The 24091-nt window shown below is 37.8% G+C and overlaps 1 protein-coding gene across 1 annotated transcript in view; it reads right to left on the bottom strand.

The window, feature by feature from the left end:
- Nucleotides 1–24091, bottom strand: part of PARP11 (poly(ADP-ribose) polymerase family member 11) — a 66350-nt gene that overhangs the window by 26844 nt on the left and 15415 nt on the right. The window contains 1 exon segment of the mRNA XM_037846918.1: nt 382–510. Within this exon segment, the coding sequence (XP_037702846.1) occupies nt 382–510 (129 nt within the window).

The raw sequence follows: 24091 nt of genomic DNA, 5'->3' as shown, positions 1-24091 counted from the left end.
AAATATCTGAACAGCACCTAATAACAAATATCTGGCAAACAAAAGTTGTTTAATATGGGCTTGTTCCCTTCCCTTTCTCTTTGCCCATCAAACCAACCTTGGGAGTTGCTCAGATATACTCATACTGTGAAATTCTTGGTCACATCTGCCCTCTGTACACTCAGTACACACATACTACTACTTCTAAATAAATTATTTTGAAAACCTGGGGATAAAAAAAAAGAAAAGAACTAGAAGAATTTCTTTTCTTTTAGTTATGCTATCTGATTTCCTTAAGGTTTGTTTGCTTTCAGATTCTGCACTCCTACTCATTTTATTTATCAGCAAGATGATGCTAAGTGAATCTAAATCCCATTTGCTAAATTCAAGGAAAGGAAATACCTGAAACATGTGCCATTTCCCACATTCTGCCAAGTAGAACCAGCCCCACTGGGTGTCAGATGTGTCCATCTCATCCATCTCACTATCTGTCGTTTTGGAAAAGAATTCTTCTGCTTTGTGAAACATCTCCTGAAAGGCCAGAAAGAGGCAGAGAAACAGACATTTCTGTTAATAACCAATGTACTTTTTACAGATTATTTATTTTCTTTACAAAGAATTGTATTCTGTGTCTTTCCCACAATGACACTCTAAAATAGCCTTCTATCTTGCACATTGGCTCTGAAGGCAGGCATTTTTAAATGTTGAATATCATTGTTTAAGAAATCATATCAATAATAATGCACTTCAGTAGGCTATATCAATCTCCATTCAACCATTTATATAAGCTATATCAACATCTGTGAATACTTCAGATTCTCAGTATAGCTCTCCAAAAAATTTCTGTCTTAGCATATGTTCGTGTATTTTGTCAAAAGAATCCATGCCATCACAAGCAGTTAAGATCAAATGCATCCAATTCTTGTTTTAAACACATATTTCATTTAATGGCATGGAAAGATGCTTATACAATGAGAAGGATACAAAAAATAGATATAGTATGATCCAATTTTAATTTTTAAAAGTCTTTATCACATGTGTGTATGTATAAACATATGTATGTGTGTGTATACATACCTAGAAAAAAGTCTGGATGGATACAACAATTTATCATAGTTACTCCTGGGTGATGGGGTAATGATAATAATAGTTGACCCTTATATAGATCTTACTATGTGCCAGGCACTGTTCTAAGTACTGTATAGATAACGACTCATTTAGGCCTTACAGCAACCCTATAAGATAGGTAGCATCATTAACCACCAAATTTATAAATTTGGAAACTGAGAGACAGAGAAGTCATACAATGCAGGATCCAGGATTCAAACTCAGGCAGTCTGGCTCCAGGTTCTGTCCTCTTAACCACTATGATATACTGCTTTATACTTCATTATTGATGAATTTATAATTTTAACTATACCAAATAATGCATGTAAAAATTACCTTTGAAAAGTTTTAAACATTCTTGGATAGAGATTGTGGTGAAGAGGAGGTCACTAGAAAGGGGGGAAAGGAGGTTGGTCAAAGGAGATTAACTTTATCTGGAATGTGGCTTTCTGTCCTCATTCTTTAAGATTTTTCAATTATTAATTTAAATTTACATAACTAGTACATAAACACATACTCCTTGCAAGAAAAATCAGAACATTCAAGATAAAGCTAAAGACTTTCTTAACCATCACTTCCATTCCTGGTATCTTCTCACCTTCCTTCTCCAGGGTTGACCAATGCTATCAATTTACTATGTATCTTCCAGACTTTTTCTGTGTGTATGTGTTTGTGTGGAGAGAACATACACACAAAAAGGCATCTATGGTTACTAGCTATTTGTTAACAAGTTTGATTTCCCATATATTTGAGTTTTTTGCAAAGAATATGTACTACTTGGGAAATTTGGAAAATATTTGTTTTTAATTCATTATTTAAAATGTCCATCCTGTTTCTAGAAGCTGTGCGACCAGGATAAGTTTCCATTACCCTATCTACATTGTTTCATCTTCATAAACTGGAGATTAAAGACTCCTTCCTCACTGGGTTGTGGTTAGAAATAAATAGATTATATATAAAGTACCAAGTACAATACCTGAGCTCAGTGAAGGGGGCTCTTTATTTTCTAATTCATATTTGGAAACTCTCTCCAAGGAATGCTTTATGATTATTTTCTGGATTTTTCCTTCATGTTTTAAAGTTCACTGGCTGCTAAGAAATGAAAAATAGAATACCCTAGAATCAAGAGGTTTAGGACCCATTGATTACCTTACATATTTTAATCAGATAACAAAGGCATTAAATTAAAATTAAGACCAACTGCCAGGTTAACTATTTCCAATTACTGCACCTGCCTTCTACTGCTGTTCACATATTTTGACCCTTTTATTGTGAGAGAGTGGAGTGACCTAAAATTAGTTTTTCTTCTGAAAATAACCAAAATAACTTGGAAAGATGAGTTTGAAGCTAATAGTTGAGATGAATATTCGGCTTAGGGGTTCTATATTTCTCTATTAGAAAAGATAATGGGAAATTAAAAAGTACCTTTGATATAGTGTACATACAACAGGTGTGCTTTGCTATATCACTTTGTCCCTAAGATCATGCTTTAGACCCATGTAAAAGTGAGTCTTTCATCAAAGTCCTTTCAGAACTTCCTCATAAAATTGTTTTGGTTGGGATATAAGACTGACTTATCTGCTGTGAATCTGTTTTTGAGAGGGCAGCATTATAGACAGCCACCACTTAAAATTTTATAAAATTCTTTGTCAATTTACACTAACTTTTTCCTCCACAACCTGACATGCAGAAGTCATTATTCTCCAATTAAAGTTGGGGAAAAAGCTAAAGCAGAGAATAATAAAATTATTTTGTCTAGAATCATAGACTTAACAGTATAAAGATGATTAAAGAAACACCCAAGGCCTCCTGAGCTCATTTCTTCCCTAAGCTGCCAAGCCCCCACAGCCTCATTTTCATACACAGACAGTTGTTCCTTCTGTCCTCTGTTGCCAAGGCTTAATTTAATTGATTTGCTTCACAGATGCCCTGGCTCTGTTTCAAAAGATTCATTTTACAAACTTATGGTTTTCTACAACAAGTTTTCTCCCTAAAGGAATGACTATTCTGTATAATTAGGCTCAAAGAGGAAGTTTACTTTAAATTTACAACTGTAAAATATTGTAACCATAGAAATAATGTCTTTAGGTTAGAATGCATTTGTAGGCAATAAAAAGAACGGACAAATTATTGGTCATGGAGTAGGCATGTAATAAATGTGAGCTGAATGAATTAATTCAGCCAACATGCCATCCTCTGCTTTGATTTTCCTGTTCTTAACTGGCAGATAATGACACTTGCTACACATCAGGCTAGGAAGAAAAAGAGGTAGTATAAAGGGGTAAAGCATTTTGTAAATTTTGAAATGTAATGGGTATGCTGATAAAAACCTATCTGTAATCTGATCTACTCCCAAGAGAATCCGTATAGAGTCTGGGCAGAGTCAGTCTGGATCATCAAACAGGAAGACGGTGTGGAAATTGAATTTAAAGTCAAAATCTTGGTCCACATGAGGAAAATAATGCCACCTTCTCGACTGGTTAAAAGCTTTCTGGTGTTTATTAAAAGAAACACCGTATAATTTATTTTGCTATTATAAACATACTACCTTGAAAATAACATTAAGTAATGAAAATTCCCTTGGTTCTAGAGAAAGAAGATCCTGCTATTAAAAGTTTAAAAACAGGGAAGAATTTCCAGTGTGACAGCGTAAGAAGCTCAGTCGACCCTCTTCCCAGGCAAACAACATTTTAACTGGTGAAAATTAATTTAAAAAAATGAAACATTTAAAGTCTCTGGAAATTGTACTAAAGGCATAGAGCTAATGGTGAAACATCCATTTGAGAAAATCTACTAAATCTTGGTAAAAACAGCAAGAGTCTGTGGCATATAAGCCACGACCCCCCACTCTACCATCTCTGAGTTGAAGCTCTACCTCTGGGGTTTGCAGTCAAGAAGACAGGGGCTCCCTCTCCCTTCAACTCCCAGTTTGGGGTTACAGTTTAATCCTGGTGGGGGCAGCTCCTAGTGTTCCTCATTCCATCCTGAAATGCAGAAGCTCTATTCTGGGCATGTGGCAGAGAGGACCCTCCCCTTACCCAGCCCCACTATACCCCAGGCCCAGCAGGCAGAGTACACTGGCCCTGACTGCTGCCACCCAGCTTGCCAAAGGTGGAGGTTTCATGCCAGGAGGAGAAAGCCAAGAAGAATAGGAGCTGCCACCCTCTCCCCCAAGGCCTGCTCTTAGAGTGGAGGGGTCACTCTGGGAAATGTGGGCCCCCACACCCAACTCCCAGTGCAGTGGCACAGGAGTTCTGCCCAGAGGGAAAGGCAGGCCAGGACAAAGAATGCCACAGCTCTGCCGAGAGCACTGACTTTATCTGGAACAGAATGAATAACTCCATGCCTAAGGATGTTGTAGAAAACAATGGATATGTGGTGGAAAATAAGAGGAGATAGGTAGCTCGGATACAAGCGAAATAGCAGAGTAGCTGGAATTTCAATATAGAACATCAGGGACAGCTAAGAAGAGCCCTCTTGGGATCATAGTCAATTCTGGGGGTCAGGAAAGTTGTGTGCAAGTATTAGGCTGTACCCATCCACGAACAATGAGAGCAGGACAGGGAGCAGAATTCAAAACAGACTCATTACCACAGGGTGGAAGCCTTGATAGCACAAGGGGCTTAAAAACAACCTTTGACTAAACACTGACTAAATAATAAGGTAATCGGACCTAGGAACAATTCCTATGAAGCTGGGCTGAAGTATAACAGCACAGTCATCCCTGGCAGTGTGAAAGACTGTGAATATGCCCAAGGCTGGGTGCTCTCAGGAGCAAAGAGGGAACCTCCAAGCTAAATGTGAGGACGAAAAAAAAAAACCCATAAACTTCCTGAACTATAATAGCAGCTTACAAGCCACACACAGCAGGTATAACGTTAAAAATCCAACTGACTAACGGGACTTAAGCACATTTTTTGACCCATAAGTGGTCTAGGCCAAACCAGGAGTGGTGCCTAGGTTGTCAGGCTAAAAATATGGACAAGGTAGGTGGGCGGGTGGGGGGCAAACCTCAGCAGCTGCATACGACATAGGAAATAGATTTTACAGAATTATTTCAGCCAAATTACTAAACAAATAGACAGATGACCAAGCAAACAATAACAATAACAACTCCCAGTGGAATCAGTATCCAGATTTGTAATAATATATTATTTTAAAAATAGGAGTTATGCACAAAAACAAGATAGTATGATGAATACACAAGAAACTATGTAGGCAATAGAAGCTGCCTTTGAAGGGACCCAACTGGAGAATTTAGCAGGCAAAGACTTCAAAACAGCTATTATAAATATGTTCAAAGAACTAAATTAAACCATGCCTAAGGGAAGGTGTAATGGCGCAGTCCCAGATAGTTTCACTGGTGAATTCTATCCAACATTCAATGAAAAAAATCAATGCTTCTCAAAAATCTTCCAAATATATAGAAGGAACACTTCTCAATTCATTCAATGAGACCAGTATTACCTTGGCACCCAAATCAGAAAAAGACATTGCCTAAAAAAGAAAACTAGAGACCAATATTCCTTGTGATTTTTTTAAAATCCTCAACAAAATACTGGCAAACTGAGTCTAGTGACATATAAAAAGGAATATACACCATAACCAAGTGGGACTAGTTCCCAGGAATGCAAGGTTGGAATAACATATAAAACTCAATTTAGGTGGCCCAGGCCCATGGCCACAGCCTTCTTACTCCTCATGAGGGCCCTGTTCCCTGGTTGGGGCTTGCCCCACAGTTTAAAAGGAGGACAATGAAGTGTGTATATGTGTTTGTGTGCTGCAGGGGCTGGAGGAACTGTTAAGGATGAAGGGACAAAGAAAGAGAAGATAGAGTGAAAAGAAAAATTTGGAGGAAGAGAGACAGAAAGAAGTATACTCTGAAGTTTCTGGCAATCAAGGAAAGCTCTGTCATAACACTAGCTGAATACAAGCTTAAGGAACAGACACCTCAGAGTCCAAATTCCAGTGACAACACATTAAAATAGCAAAATGTCCAGATTTCAACAAAAGGTTATAAAACATACAAAGAAACAAAGCGATAACCCAGGCAAAGGAGATTAAAACATTAGAAACCACCAATGAGGACATTCCATACAAAGACTTTTAAAAATGTTCCTAAATTTGCTCAAAGAACTAAAGGAGAACATGGACAAAGAACTAAAGGAAATCATGAAAATGACAGAGGAAAGATAATTTCAATAGGGAGATAAAAATTACAAAAAAGAAACAAACAGAACTTAAGACCACAGTAACAGAAATTAAAAAATTCCCTATGGAGGTTCAACAGAAGATTATAGCTGTCAGAAAAAAGAAACATGAACTTGATAATAAGTCAATTGAAATTATTCAGCCTGAGGAACTGAAAAGAGAAAGCATGAAGAAAAGGGAATAAAGCTGAGGAAACTGTGGGATACCATCAAGCATACCAATATATACAATGTGGGAATCCCAGAAGGAGAAGAGAGAAAGGTGCAGAGAAAATATTCAAATAAATACTGGCTGAAAACTTCCCAAATTTAACGAAAGACATGAATATACACACCGAAGATGCTCAACGAACTTCAAACAAGTTAAAGCCAAATAGATCCACAATGTATCATGCGACCATCAAACTGTCAAATGCCAAAGATAAAGAGAGACTTCTGAAAACCCCAAGAGAGAAGCAATGTGTCACATTCAAGAGAGCCTCAATAAGATTAATTGCTGATTTTTCTTTGTAAATTATGGAGGCAAGAAGGCAGTGGCATGACATATTTAAAGGGCTGAAGCAAAAAATTGCCAGCCCAATGCAGAACATGTCTCCTGGAGATGAGCCTGACCCGGCATCATGGGATTGGGAAAATCTTCTTGACCAAAAGGGGCATGAGAAATGAAACAAAGTTTCAGGGGCTGAGGAACTTCAAATGGAGCCAAGAGGTCACTCTGGAGAGTATTCTTATGTGCTATATAGATATCCCTTTTTAGTCTTTAGTGTATTGGGATAGCTAGAAGGAAATACCTGAAACTATCAAACTGCAACCCCGTAGCTTTGATTCTTGAAGATGACTGTATAACTATGTTGCTTACATGGTATGACTGTGTGATTGTGAAAACCTTGTGGTTCACTCCCTTTATCCAGCGTATAGACAGATGAGTAGAAAAACGGGGACAAAAACTAAATGAAACATAGGGTGGGACCGGGGGGATGGAATGCTTTGGGTGTTCTTTTTTACTTTTATTTTTCTTATCTCTTTTTTTTTTTTTTTGGAATAAGGAAAATGTTCAAAAATTGACTGTGGTAATGAATGCACAACTATATGATGGTACAGTGAAGAACTGATTGTACACTATGAATGGATTGTATGGTATATGAATATATCTCAATAAAACTGAGTTAAAAAAATTGCCAGCCAAGAATTCTATCTTTCAAATATTAGAGAAGAAAGGTAATACATTCCCACATAACAAAAACTTAGGGAGTTTGTCACCAATTAGATCAGCCCTCTCAAAGATGCTAAACGGAGTTCTGTAGGTTGAAAGGAAAGGACAAGAGACAATAGATTGAAGCTACATGAAAAATAAAGATCTCCAATGAGGGTATAACATGGGCAAATTAAAAATGCCAGTAATATTGTATTTTTGGTTTGTAACTCCACTTTTTACTTCCTACAGGATCTAAAGAGCAAATTCACAAAACGTAGTGAGAAATCAGTGGGTTTGGACTCCTAGTTTATAATCACATAACAGTGACAAGAACTACCTAAAGGTGATGAGTATAGGAACATAGTTTATGGAATACTATTGAAGTTAAGTTGGTATGGAAGCAGACGAGATTGTTACAGATTCAGGATATCAAATTTTAAGCTTCATGGTAACTACAAAGAAAATATAGGAGAATATGCAAACTCTTGGAGACAGAAATTAGAGTACAGGTGCCAGGGGTTGGAGGCAGAGGGAATGGGGAGTTAATGCATAATGGGTATAGGCTTTTTGTTTGGGGAGATGAGAGAGTTTTAGTAATAGAAAGTGGTGAAGGCACTGCAGTATTGTGATTGTGATTAATTCCACTGAACAGTATACTTGGGAATAGTTGAGAAGGGAAAGTTTATGTTGTATATTGTTTCCCACAATTAAAAAAAAAAAAGAGCAACTAAAGAGACAGTGACAGTTAATTAAATACTCCTGGATGGGAACTATGAAGGGAGGAGAAAAGGCTCAAAAAGTCATTTGGACATATGAAAAAACTGGAATATAGACTGTAAACTTTATATGAATGTTAAATTTCTTGAAGTTGATAAATGCTCTTGAGGTGATTACATAAGTAAATATCCTTATTCTTAGGAAATATACATGGCAGTATTAGGTGTTCAAGGGGCATGATATATACAAGCTATACTGAAGTGTTCAGAAATTGGATTGGTAAGTAGGTAGATGGCTGGCTGGATGGCTGGCTGGCTGGCTGGATGGATGATGGATAGATAGATAGATAGAATCACAGAGCAAATACTACATCTGGGTATCCGGTTGCCTAGGATAGGGTATATGTTGGAGTTCTCTATATGGGGTTTGCATTATTTTTGTAACTATCCTGTATGTTTGAAAGTATTTCAAAATAAAAAGTTAAAAAAAAACTCAGAGGCGGGGCAAGATGGCAGACTGGTGAGCTGTATGTTTTAGTTACTCCTCCAGGAAAGTAGGTAGAAAGCCAGGAACTGCGTGGACTGGACACCACAGAGCAATCTGACTTTGGGCATACTTCATACAACACTCATGAAAATGTGGAACTGCTGAGATCAGCGAAATCTGTAAGTTTTTGCGGCCAGGGGACCCGCGCCCCTCCCTGCCAGGCTCAGTCCCGGGGGAGAAGGGGCTGTCAGCTCCTGGAAGGAGAAGGGAGAACTGCAGTGGCAGCCCTTATCGGAAACTCATTCTGCTGATCCAAACTCCTACCATAGATAGACGGAGACCAGACACCAGAGAATCTGAGAGCAGCCAGCCCAGCAGAGAGGAGACAGGCATAGGAAAAAAACAACACGAAAAACTCCAAAATAAAAGCGGAGGATTTTTGGAGTTCTGGTGAACATAGAAGGGGGAAGGGCAGAGCTCAGGCCGGAGCCCAGGCCCTGAGGCGCATATGCAAATCCCGAAGAAAAGCTGATCTCTCTGCCCTGTGGACCTTTCCTTAATGGCCCTGGTTGCTTTGTCTCTTAGCATCTCAATAACCCATTAGATCTCTGAGGAGGGCCTTTTTTTTTTTTTTTTTTTTTTTTTAATCCTTTTTTCTTTTTCTAAAACAATTACTCTAAGAAGCCCAATACAGAAAGCTTCAAAGACCTGCAATTTGGGCAGGTCAAGTCAAGAGCAGAACTAGGAGAGCTCTGAGACAAAATGCAATAATCCAGTGGTTGAGAAAATTCACTAAACACCACAACTTCCCAAGAAAAGGGGGGTGTCCGCTCACAGCCATCATCCTGGTGGACAGGAAACACTCCTGCCCATCGCCAGCCCCATAGCCCAGAGCTGCCCCAGACAACCCAGTGTGACAGAAGTGCTTCAAATAACAGGCACACACCACAAAACTGGGCGTGGACATTAGCCTTCCCTGCAACCTCAGCTGATTGTCCCAGAGTTGGGAAGGTAGAGCAGTGTGAATTAACAAAGCCCCAATCACCCATCATTTCAGCAGACTGGGAGCCACCCTACACAGCCCAGCAGCCCAGAACTGCTCTGGGGGGACGGCACTCACCTGTGACATAACACAGTCATCCCTCAACAGAGGACCAGGGGGTGCACGGCCTGGAAGAGGGGTCCACTTGCAAGTCTCAGGAGCCATATGCCAATACCAAGGACTTGTGGGTCAGTGGCAGAGACAAACTGTGGCAGGACTGAACTGAAGGATTAGACTATTGCAGCAGCCTTAAAACTCTAGAATCACCAGGGAGATTTGATTGTTAGAGCCACCCCCCATCCCTGACTGCCCAGAAACACGCCCCATATACAGGGCAGGCAACACCAACTACACACGCAAGCTTGGTACACCAATTGGGCCCCACAAGACTCACTCCCCCACTCACCAAAAAGGCTAAGCAGGGGAGAACTGGCTTGTGGAGTACAGGTGGCTCGTGGACGCCACCTGCTGGTTAGTTAGAGAAAGTGTACTCCACGAAGCTGCAGATCTGATAAATTAGAGATAAGGACTTCAATTGGTCTACAAATCCTAAAAGAACCCTATCAAGTTCAGCAAATGCCACGAGGCCAAAAACAACAGAAAATTATAAAGCATATGAAAAAACCAGACGATATGGATAACCCAAGCCCAAGCACCCAAATCAAAAGACCAGAAGAGACACACCTAGAGCAGCTACTCAAAGAACTAAAGATGAACAATGAGACCCTAGTACGGGATATGAAGGAAATCAAGAAGACCCTAGAAGAGCATAAAGAAGACATTGCAAGACTAAATAAAAAATGGATGATCTTATGGAAATTAAAGAAACTGTTGACCAAATTAAAAAGATTCTGGACACTCATAGTACAAGACTAGAGGAAGTTGAACAACGAATCAGTGACCTGGAAGATGACAGAATGGAAAATGAAAGCATAAAAGAAAGAATGGGGAAAAAAATTGAAAAACTCGAAATGGACCTCAGGGATATGATAGATAATATGAAACGTCCGAATATAAGACTCATTGGTGTCCCAGAAGGGGAAGAAAAGGGTAAAGGTCTAGGAAGAGTATTCAAAGAAATTGTTGGGGAAAACTTCCCAAATCTTCTAAACAACATAAATACACAAATCATAAATGCTCAGCGAACTCCAAATAGAATAAATCCAAAAAAACCCACTCCGAGACATATACTGATCACACTGTCAAACATAGAAGAGAAGGAGCAAGTTCTGAAAGCAGCAAGAGAAAAGCAATTCACCACATACAAAGGAAAAAGCATAAGACTAAGTAGTGACTACTCAGCAGCCACCATGGAGGCGAGAAGGCAGTGGCACGATATATTTAAAATTCTGAGTGAGAGGAATTTCCAGCCAAGAATACTTTATCCAGCAAAGCTCTCCTTCAAATTTGAGGGAGAGCTTAAATTTTTCACAGACAAAGAAATGCTGAGAGAATTTGCTAACAAGAGACCTGCCCTACTGGAGATACTAAAGGGAGCCCTACAGACAGAGAAACAAAGACAGGACAGAGAGACTTGGAGAAAGGTTCAGTACTAAAGAGATTCGGTATGGGTACAATAAAGGATATTAATAGAGAGAGGGAAAAATATGGCAAACATAATCCAAAGGATAAGATGGCCGATTCAAGAAATGCCTTCACGGTTTTAACGTTGAATGTAAATGGATTAAACTCCCCAATTAAAAGATATAGATTCGCAGAATGGATCAAAAAAAATGAACCATCAATATGTTGCATACAAGAGACTCATCTTAGACACAGGGACACAAAGAAACTGAAAGTGAAAGGATGGAAAAAAATATTTCATGCAAGCTACAGCCAAAAGAAAGCAGGTGTAGCAATATTAATCTCAGATAAAATAGACTTCAAATGCAGGGATGTTTTGAGAGACAAAGAAGGCCACTACATACTAATAAAAGGGGCAATTCAGCAAGAAGAAATAACAATCGTAAATGTCTATGCACCCAATCAAGGTGCCACAAAATACATGAGAGAAACATTGGCAAAACTAAAGGAAGCAATTGATGTTTCCACAATAATTGTGGGAGACTTCAACACATCACTCTCTCCTATAGATAGATCAACCAGACAGAAGACCAATAAGGAAATTGAAAACCTAAACAATCTGATAAATGAATTAGATTTAACAGACATCTACAGGACATTACATCCCAAATCACCAGGATACACATACTTTTCTAGTGCTCACGGAACTTTCTCCAGAATAGATCATATGCTGGGACATAAAACAAGCCTCAATAAATTTAAAAAGATTGAAATTATTCAAAGCACATTCTCTGACCACAATGGAATACAATTAGAAGTCAATAACCATCAGAGACTTAGAAAATTCACAAATACCTGGAGGTTAAACAACACACTCCTAAACAATCAGTGGGTTAAAGAAGAAATAGCAAGAGAAATTGCTAAATATATAGAGACGAATGAAAATGAGAACACAACATACCAAAACCTATGGGATGCAGCAAAAGCAGTGCTAAGGGGGAAATTTATAGCACTAAACGCATATATTAAAAAGGAAGAAAGAGCCAAAATCAAAGAACTAATGGATCAACTGAAGAAGCTAGAAAATGAACAGCAAACCAATCCTAAACCAAGTACAAGAAAAGAAATAACAAGGATTAAAGCAGAAATAAATGACATAGAGAACAAAAAAACAATAGAAAGGATAAATATCACCAAAAGTTGGTTCTTTGAGAAGATCAACAAGATTGACAAGCCCCTAGCTAGACTGACAAAATCAAAAAGAGAGAAGACCCATATAAACAAAATAATGAATGAAAAAGGTGACATAACTGCAGATCCTGAAGAAATTAAAAAAATTATAAGAGGATATTATGAACAACTGTATGGCAACAAACTGGATAATGTAGAAGAAATGGACAATTTCCTGGAAACATATGAACAACCTAGACTGACCAGAGAAGAAATAGAAGACCTCAACCAACCCATCACAAGCAAAGAGATCCAATCAGTCATCAAAAATCTTCCCACAAATAAATGCCCAGGGCCAGAAGGCTTCACAGGGGAATTCTACCAAACTTTCCAGAAAGAACTGACACCAATCTTACTCAAACTCTTTCAAAACATTGAAAAAAATGGAACACTACCTAACTCATTTTATGAAGCTAACATCAATCTAATACCAAAACCAGGCAAAGATGCTACAAAAAAGGAAAACTACCGGCCAATCTCCCTAATGAATATAGATGCAAAAATCCTCAACAAAATACTTGCAAATCGAATCCAAAGACACATTAAAAAAATCATACACCATGACCAAGTGGGGTTCATTCCAGGCATGCAAGGATGGTTCAACATAAGAAAAACAATCAATGTATTACAACACATTAAAAACTCGAAAGGGAAAAATCAATTGATCATCTCAATAGATGCTGAAAAAGCATTTGACAAAATCCAACATCCGTTTTTGATAAAAACACTTCAAAGGTAGGAATTGAAGGAAACTTCCTCAACATGATAAAGAGCATATATGAAAAACCCACAGCCAGCATAGTACTCAATGGTGAGAGACTGAAAGCCTTCCCTCTAAGATCAGGAACAAGACAAGGATGCCCGCTGTCACCACTGTTATTCAACATTGTGCTGGAAGTGCTAGCCAGGGCAATCCGGCAAGACAAAGAAATAAAAGGCATCCAAATTGGAAAAGAAGAAGTAAAACTGTCATTGTTTGCAGATGATGTGATCTTATATCTAGAAAACCCTGAGAAATCAACGATACACCTACTAGAGCTAATAAACAAATTTAGCAAAGTAGCGGGATACAAGATTAATGCACATAAGTCAGTAATGTTTCTATATGCTAGAAATGAACAAAGTGAAGAGACACTCAAGAAAAAGATACCATTTTCAATAGCAACTAAAAAAATCAAGTACCTAGGAATCAACTTAACCAAAGATGTAAAAGACCTATACAAAGAAAACTACATAACTCTACTAAAAGAAATAGAAGGGGACCTTAAAAGATGGAAAAATATTCCATGTTCATGGATAGGAAGGCTAAATGTCATTAAGATGTCAATTCTACCCAAACTCATCTACAGATTCAATGCAATCCCAATCAAAATTCCAACAACCTACTTTGCAGACTTGGAAAAGCTAGTTATCAAATTTATTTGGAAAGGGAAGATGCCTCGAATTGCTAAAGACACTTTAAAAAAGAAAAACGAAGTGGGAGGACTTACACTCCCTGACTTTGAAGCTTATTATAAAGCCACAGTTGCCAAAACAGCATGGTACTGGCACAAAGATAGACATATAGATCAATGGAATCGAATTGAGAATTCAGAGATAGACCCTCAGATCTATGGCCGACTGATCTTTGATAAGGCCCCCAAAGTCACCGAACTGAGCCATAATGGTCTTTTCAACAAATGGGGCTGGGAGAGTTGGATATCCATATCCAAAAGAATGAAAGAGGACCCCTACCTCACCCCCTACACAAAAATTAACTCAAAATGGACCAAAGATCTCAATATAAAAGAAAGTACCATTAAACTCCTAGAAGATAATGTAGGAAAACATCTTCAAGACCTTGTATTAGGAGGCCACTTCCTAGACTTTACACCCAAAGCACAAGCAACAAAAGAGAAAATAGATAAATGGGAACTCCTCAAGCTTAGAAGTTTCTGCACCTCAAAGGAATTTCTCAAAAAGGTAAAGAGGCAGCCAACTCAATGGGAAAAAATTTTTGGAAACCATGTATCTGACAAAAGACTGATATCTTGCATATACAAAGAAATCCTACAACTCAATGACAATAGTACAGACAGCCCAATTATAAAATGGGCAAAAGATATGAAAAGACAGTTCTCTGAAGAGGAAATACAAATGGCCAAGAAACACATGAAAAAATGTTCAGCTTCACTAGCTATTAGAGAGATGCAAATTAAGACCACAATGAGATACCATCTAACACCGGTTAGAATGGCTGCCATTAAACAAACAGGAAACTACAAATGCTGGAGGGGATGTGGAGAAATTGGAACTCTTATTCATTGTTGGTGGGACTGTATAATGGTTCAGCCACTCTGGAAGTCAGTCTGGCAGTTCCTTAGAAAACTAGAGATAGAGCTACCATTCGATCCAGCGATTGCACTTCTCGGGATATACCCGGAAGATCGGAAAGCAGTGACACGAACAGATATCTGCACGCCAATGTTCATAGCAGCATTATTCACAATTGCCAAGAGATGGAAACAACCCAAATGTCCATCAACAGATGAGTGGATAAATAAAATGTGGTATATACACACGATGGAATACTACGCGGCAGTAAGAAGGAACGATCTGGTGAAACATATGACAACATGGATGAACCTTGAAGACATAATGCTGAGTGAAATAAGCCAGGCACAAAAAGAGAAATATTATATGCTACCACTAATGTGAACTTTGAAAAATGTAAAACAAATGGTTTATAATGTAGAATGTAGGGGAACTAGCAGTAGAGAGCAATTAAGGAAGGGGGAACAATAATCCAAGAAGAACAGATAAGCTATTTAACGTTCTGGGGATGCCCAGAAATGACTATGGTCTGTTAATTTCTGATGGATGTAGTAGGAACAAGTTCACTGAAATGTTGCTATAGTATGTAACTTTCTTGGGGTAAAGTAGGAACATGTTGGAAGTTAAGCAGTTATCTTAGGTTAGTTGTCTTTTTCTTACTCCCTTGCTATGGTCTCTTTGAAATGTTCTTTTATTGTATGTTTGTTTTCTTTTTAACTTTTTTTTTCATACAGTTGATTTGAAAAAAGAAGGGAAAGTTAAAAAAAAAAAAAAAAAGAAAAAAGACAAACAAGGAAAAAAAAAAAAACAAAAAAAAAACGATGTAGTGCCCCCTTGAGGAGCCTGTGGAGAATGCAGGGGTATTCGCCTACCCCACCTCCATGGTTGCTAACATGACCACAGACATAGGGGAGTGGTGGTTTGATGGGTTGAGCCCTCTACCATAAGTTTTACCCTTGGGAAGACGGTTGCTGCAAAGGAGAGGCTAGGCCTCCCTGTATTTGTGCCTAAGAGTCTCCTCCTGAATGCCTCTTTGTTGCTCAGATGTGGCCCTCTCTCTCTGGCTAAGCCAACTTGAAAGGTGAAATCACTGCCCTCCCCCCTACGTGGGATCAGACACCCAGGGAAGTGAATCTCCCTGGCAACGTGGAATATGACTCCCGGGGAGGAATGTAGACCCGGCATCGTGGGATGGAGAACATCTTCTTGACCAAAAGGGGGATGTGAAAGGAAATGAAATAAGCTTCAGTGGCAGAGAGATTCCAAAACGAGCCGAGAGATCACTCTGGTGGGCACTCTTACGCACACTTTAGACAACCTTTTTTAGGTTCTAAAGAATTGGGGGTAGCTGGTGGTGGATACCTGAAACTATTAAACTACAACCCAGAACCCATGAATCTCGAAGACAGTTGTATAAAAATGTAGCTTATGAGGGGTGACAGTGGGATTGGGAATGCCATAAGGACCAAACTCCACTTTGTCTAGTTTATGGATGGATGTGTAGAAAAGTAGGGGAAGCAAACAAACAGACAAAGGTACCTAGTGTTCTTTTTTACTTCAATTGCTCTTTTTCACTCTAATTATTATTCTTGTTATTTTTGTGTGTGTGCTAATGAAGGTGTCAGGGATTGATTTAGGTGATGAATGTACAACTATGTAATGGTACTGTAAACAATCGAAAGTACAATTTGTTTTGTATGACTGCGTGGTATGTGAATATATCTCAATAAAATGATGATTAAAAAAAAAAAAAAAAAAAGAAGACATTGCAAGACTAAATAAAAAAAAATGGATGATCTTATGGAAATTAAAGAAATGGTTTACCAAATTAAAAAGATTCTGGACACTCATAGTACAAGACTAGAGGAAGTTGAACAACGAATCAGTGACCTTGAAGATGACAGAATGGAAAATGAAAGCATAAAAGAAAGAATGGGGAAAAAAATTGAAAAAATCGAAATGGACCTCAGGGATATGATAGATAATATGAAACGTCCAAATATAAGACTCATTGGTGTCCCAGAAGGGGAAGAAAAGGGTAAAGGTCTAGGAAGAGTATTCAAAGAAATTGTTGGGGAAAACTTCCCAAATCTTCTAAACAACATAAATACACAAATCATAAATGCTCAGCGAACTCCAAATAGAATAAATCCAAATAACCCACTCCGAGACATATACTGATCACACTGTCAAACACAGAAGAGAAGGAGCAAGTTCTGAAAGCAGCAAGAGAAAAGCAATTCACCACATACAAAGGAAACAGCATAAGACTAAGTAGTGACTACTCAGCAGCCACCATGAAGGCAAGAAGGCAGTGGCACGATATATTTAAAATTCTGAGTGAGAAAAATTTCCAGCCAAGAATACTTTATCCAGCAAAGCTCTCCTTCAAATTTGAGGGAGAGCTTAAATTTTTCACAAACAAATGCTGAGAGAATTTGCTAACAAGAGACCTGCCCTACTGGAGATACTAAGGGGAGCCCTACAGACAGAGAAACAAAGAAAGGACAGAGAGACTTGGAGAAAGGTTCAGTACTAAAGAGATTCGGTATGGGTACAATAAAGGATATTAATAGACAGAGGGGAAAAATATGACAAACATAAACCAAAGGATAAGATGGCTGATTCAAGAAATGCCTTCACGGTTATAACGTTGAATGTAAAAGGATTAAACTCCCCAATTAAAAGATATAGATTCGCAGAATGGATCAAAAAAAATGAACCATCAATATGTTGCATACAAGAGACTCATCTTAGACACAGGGACACAAAGAAACTGAAAGTGAAAGGATGGAAAAAAATATTTCATGCAAGCTACAGCCAAAGAAAGCAGGTGTAGCAATATTAATCTCAGATAAAATAGACTTCAAATGCAGGGATGTTTTGAGAGACAAAGAAGGCCACTACATACTAATAAAAGGGGCAATTCAGCAAGAAGAAATAACAATCATAAACGTCTATGCACCCAATCAAGGTGCCACAAAATACATGAGAGAAACACTGGCAAAACTAAAGGAAGCAATTGATGTTTCCATAATAATTGTGGGAGACTTCAACACATCACTCTCTCCTATAGATAGATCAACCAGACAGAAGACCAATAAGGAAATTGAAAACCTAAACAATCTGATAAATGAATTAGATTTAACAGACATATACAGGACATTACATCCCAAATCACCAGGATACACATACTTTTCTAGTGCTCATGGAACTTTCTCCAGAATAGATCATATGCTGGGACATAAAACAAGCCTCAATAAATTTAAAAAGATCGAAATTATTCAAAGCACATTCTCTGACCACAATGGAATACAATTAGAAGTCAATAACCATCAGAGACTTAGAAAATTCACAAATACCTGGAGGTTAAACAACACACTCCTAAACAATCAGTGGGTTAAAGAAGAAATAGCAAGAGAAATTGCTAAATATATAGAGACGAATGAAAATGAGAACACAACATACCAAAACCTATGGGATGCAGCAAAAGCAGTGCTGAGGGGGAAATTTATACCACTAAATGCATATATTAAAAAGGAAGAAAGAGCCAAAATCAAAGAACTAATGGACCAACTGAAGAAGCTAGAAAATGAACAGCAAACCAATCCTAAACCAAGTACAAGAAAAGAAATAACAAGGATTAAAGCAGAAATAAGTGACATAGAGAACAAAAAAACAACAGAGAGGATAAATATCACCAAAAGTTGGTTCTTTGAGAAGTTCAACAAGATTGACAAGCCCCTAGCTAGACTGACAAAATCAAAAAGAGAGAAGACCCATATAAACAAAATAATGAATGAAAAAGGTGACATAACTGCAGATCCTGAAGAAATTAAAAAAATTATAAGAGGATACTATGAACAACTGTATGGCAACAAACTGGATAATGTAGAGGAAATGGACAATTTCCTGGAAACATATGAACAACCTAGACTGACCAGAGAAGAAATAGAAGACCTCAACCAACCCATCACAAGCAAAGAGATCCAATCAGTCATCAAAAATCTTCCCACAAATAAATGCCCAGGGCCAGATGGCTTCACAGGGGAATTCTACCAAACTTTCCAGAAAGAACTGACACCAATCTTACTCAAACTCTTTCAAAACATCGAAGAAATGGGACACTACCTAACTCATTTTATGAAGCTAACATCAATCTAATACCAAAACCAGGCAAAGATGCTACAAAAAAGGAAAACTACCGGCCAATCTCCCTAATGAATATAGATGCAAAAATCCTCAACAAAATACTTGCAAATCGAATCCAAAGACACATTAAAAAAATCATACACCATGACCAAGTAGGGTTTATTCCAGGCATGCAAGGATGGTTCAACATAAGAAAATCAATCAATGTATTACAACACATTCACAAGTCAAAAGGGAAAAAATCAATTGATCATCTCAATAGATGCTGAAAAAAGCATTTGACAAAATCCAACATCCCTTTTTGATAAAAACACTTCAAAAGGTAGGAATTGAAGGAAACTTCCTCAACATGATAAAGAGCATATATGAAAAACCCACAGCCAGCATAGTACTCAATGGTGAGAGACTGAAAGCCTTCCCTCTAAGATCAGGAACAAGACAAGGATGCCCGCTGTCACCACTGTTATTCAACATTGTGCTGGAAGTGCTAGCCAGGGCAATCCGGCAAGACAAAGAAATAAAAGGCATCCAAATTGGAAAAGAAGAAGTAAAACTGTCATTGTTTGCAGATGATATGATCTTATATCTAGAAAACTCTGAGAAATCGACGATACAGCTACTAGAGCTAATAAACAAATTTAGGAAAGTAGTGGGATACAAGGTTAATGCACATAAGTCAGTAATGTTTCTATATGCTAGAAATGAACAAACTGAAGAGACACTCAAGAAAAAGATACCATTTTCAATAGCAACTAAAAAAAATCAAGTACCTAGGAATAAACTTAACCAAAGATGTAAAAGACCTATACAAAGAAAACTACATAACTCTACTAAAAGAAATAGAAGGGGACCTTAAAAGATGGAAAAATATTCCATGTTCATGGATAGGAAGGCTAAATGTCATTAAGATGTCAATTCTACCCAAACTCATCTACAGATTCAATGCAATCCCAATCAAAATTCCAACAACCTACTTTGCAGACTTGGAAAAGCTAGTTATCAAATTTATTTGGAAAGGGAAGATGCCTCGAATTGCTAAAGACACTCTAAAAAAGAAAAACGAAGTGGGAGGACTTACACTCCCTGACTTTGAAGCTTATTATAAAGCCACAGTTGCCAAAACAGCATGGTACTGGCACAAAGATAGACATATAGATCAATGGAATCGAATTGAGAATTCAGAGATAGACCTCAGATCTATGGCCGACTGATCTTTGATAAGGCCCCCAAAGTCACTGAACTGAGCCATAATGGTCTTTTCAACAAATGGGGCTGGGAGAGTTGGATATCCATATCCAAAAGAATGAAAGAGGACCCCTACCTCACCCCCTACACAAAAATTAACTCAAAATGGACCAAAGATCTCAATATAAAAGAAAGTACCATAAAACTCCTAGAAGATAATGTAGGAAAACATCTTCAAGACCTTGTATTAGGAGGCCACTTCCTAGACTTTACACCCAAAGCACAAGCAACAAAAGAGAAAATAGATAAATGGGAACTCCTCAAGCTTAAAAGTTTCTGCACCTCAAAGGAATTTCTCAAAAAGGTAAAGAGGCAGCCAACTCAATGGGAAAAAATTTTTGGAAACCATGTATCTGACAAAAGACTGATATCTTGCATATATAAAGAAATCCTACAACTCAATGACAATAGTACAGACAGCCCAATTATAAAATGGGCAAAAGATATGAAAAGACAGTTCTCTCCAGAAGAAATACAAATGGCCAAGAAACACATGAAAAAATGTTCAGCTTCACTAGCTATTAGAGAGATGCAAATTAAGACCACAATGAGATACCATCTAACACCGATTAGAATGGCTGCCATTAAACAAACAGGAAACTACAAATGCTGGAGGGGATGTGGAGAAATTGGGACTCTTATTCATTGTTGGTGGGACTGTATAATGGTTCAGCCACTCTGGAAGTCAGTCTGGCAGTTCCTTAGAAAACTAGATATAGAGTTACCATTCGATCCAGCGATTGCACTTCTCGGTATATACCCGGAAGATCGGAAAGCAGTGACACGAACAGATATCTGCACGCCAATGTTCATAGCAGCATTATTCACAATTGCCAAGAGATGGAAACAACCCAAATGTCCATCAACAGATGAGTGGATAAATAAAATGTGGTATATACACACGATGGAATACTACGCGGCAGTAAGAAGGAACGATCTGGTGAAACATATGACAACATGGATGAACCTTGAAGACATAATGCTGAGCGAAATAAGCCAGGCACAAAAAAGAGAAATATTATATGCTACCACTAATGTGAACTTTGAAAAATGTAAAACAAATGGTTTATAATGTAGAATGTAGGGGAACTAGCAATAGAGAGCAATTAAGGAAGGGGGAACAATAATCCAAGAAGAACAGATAAGCTATTTAACGTTCTGGGGATGCCCAGGAATGACTATGGTCTGTTAATTTCTGATGGATATAGTAGGAGCAAGTTCACAGAAATGTTGCTATATTAGGTCACTTTCTTGGGGTAAAGTAGGAACATGTTGGAAGTTAAGCAGTTATCTTAGGTTAGTTGTCTTTTTCTTACTCCCTTGTTATGGTCTCTTTGAAATATTCTTTTATTGTATGTTTGTTTTCTTTTTAACTTTTTTTTTCATACAGTTGATTTAAAAAAGAAGGGAAAGTTAAAAAAAAAAAAAAAAAAGAAAAAGAAAAACAAGGGGAAAAAAAAAAAAGATGTAGTGCCCCGTTGAGGAGCCTGTGGAGAATGCAGGGGTATTCGCCTACCCCACCTCCATGGTTGCTAACATGACCACAGACATAGGGGACTGGTGGTTTGATGGGTTGAGCCCTCTACCACAGGTTTTACCCTTGGGAAGACGGTTGCTGCAAAGGAGAGGCTAGGCCTCCCTATAATTGTGCCTAAGAGCCTCCTCCCGAATGCCTCTTTGTTGCTCAGATGTGGCCCTCTCTCTCTGGCTAAGCCAACTTGAAAGGTGAAATCACTGCCCTCCCCCCTACGTGGGATCAGACACCCAGGGAAGTGAATCTCCCTGGCAACGTGGAATATGACTCCCGGGGAGGAATGTAGACCCGGCATCGTGGGATGGAGAACATCTTCTTGACCAAAAGGGGGATGTGAAAGGAAATGAAATAAGCTTCAGTGGCAGAGAGATTCCAAAACGAGCCGAGAGGTCACTCTGGTGGGCACTCTTATGCACACTTTAGACAACCCTTTTTAGGTTCTAAAGAATTGGGGTAGCTGGTGGTGGATACCTGAAACTATCAAACTACAACCCAGAACCCATGAATCTCGAAGACAGTTGTATAAAAATGTAGCTTATGAGGGGTGACAATCAGATTGGGAAAGCCATAAGGACCACACTCCACTTTGTCTAGTTTATGGATGGATGAGTAGAAAAATAGGGGAAGGAAACAAACAGACAAAGGTACCCAGTATTCTTTTTTACTCCAATTGCTCTTTTTCACTCTAATTATTATTCTTGTTATTTTTGTGTGTGTGCTAATGAAGGTGCCAGGGATTGATTTGGGTGATGAATGTACCACTATGTAATGGTACTGTAAACAATCGAAAGTACGATTTGTTTTGTATGACTGCGTGGTATGTGAATATATCTCAATAAAATGAAGATTAAAAAAAAATGTAAATAGTTGGTGGCTTTGAGTAATGGGTATATGGGGTTTTCTTGTACTAGCTCTTGCAATTTTTCTGTAAGTTTGAAATTATATAAAAATAAAATAAAATATATCCTCTCCCCTCAAAAAAAAAAAATAAATAAAGGGGATAATAATGTCAGGGATCACATGTTAATAAGGGGGAGTATATGGGAACTCTGTTTTATGCATGATATTTCTTTAATAAAAAAAAAAGTAAGTTATTTAAAAAAACTCAATTAATATAATATACCATGTTCACAGAATAAAAGACAAAAATCAAATGATCATCTCAATATATACAGAAAAAGCATTTCACAAAATTTCAATACCCTATCATGATAAAAATCTTCAACAAACTAGGAATAGAAAGGAACTTTCTCAACCTGATAAAGGGCATCTATGAAAACCCAGCTACCATCTTACTTTATGGCAAAAGACTAAATACTTTCCCCCTAAGATCAGAAACAAGATGAGAATGTCTGTTCTTGCTACTTCTATTTAACATTGTGCTGGAAATTCTACGCAGGGCAGTTAACTAAGGGAAAGACAGAAAATGTATCCAGACTGGAAAGAAATGGATACAGATGACATGATTTGCATGTAGAAAATCCTAAGAAATCACTGAAAAACTACTAGAACTTAATAAATGAGTTCAGCAAGGTTGCAGGATACAAGATTAATATTCAAAAATAAATTGTATTTCTTTACACTAAAAAGAAATTAAGAAAACAATTCCATCTACAATAACACCAAAAAGAATAAAATAATTATAAAGTTAACAAAAGATGTGCAAGACTTTACACTGAAAACTCTTAAGAGTTGAAAGAAATTAAAGAAAAACTAACTAAATAAAAAGACATCATGTTCTCGTGGATCAGAAGGCTTAATATTGTCAGGATGGCAATAATTCCCAAATCGATCTACAGATTTAAGTCAATCCATTTCAAAATCCATGCTGGCCTTTTTGTGGAAATGGATGAGCTGACTCTAAAATTCAAATGGAACTGCAAAGGACCCAGAATACCCAAAACAATCTTGAAAAAAAAATAAAGTTCGAAGAGTCACACTTTCCGATTTCAAAACTTAATACAAACTACACTAAACAGTACAGTGTATTATTGGCAAAAGGATAGACATAAAGATCGATGAAATAGAATTGGGAGTCCCAAAATAAACTGCTACATTTATGGTCGTGATTTTCGACAGGGATGCCAAAACAATTCAATGGGGAAAGAATACACTTTTCAAAACTTGTTTAGGACAACTAGATAACCCTATGCAAAAGAATGAAGTTGTACCTCTACCACACACTATACACAAAAATTAACTGAAAATGGATCATGGCCCTAAATTTAAGAGCTAAAACAACACAACTCTTGGAAGAAAATTTAGGAATAAATCCTTGGACCCTCAGGTTAGGCAATGATTTTTTTAGATATGACACTAAAAGCACAAGTGACAAAAGGAAAAATAGATAAATTGGA

The sequence above is a fragment of the Choloepus didactylus genome, chromosome 8 (assembly GCF_015220235.1).
Source record: "Choloepus didactylus isolate mChoDid1 chromosome 8, mChoDid1.pri, whole genome shotgun sequence".
In the NCBI taxonomy this organism is placed as follows: Eukaryota; Metazoa; Chordata; class Mammalia; order Pilosa; family Megalonychidae; genus Choloepus; species Choloepus didactylus.
The sequence above is the reverse complement of the archived record's forward strand: the minus strand, read 5'-3'. Positions and strand labels throughout refer to the sequence as shown.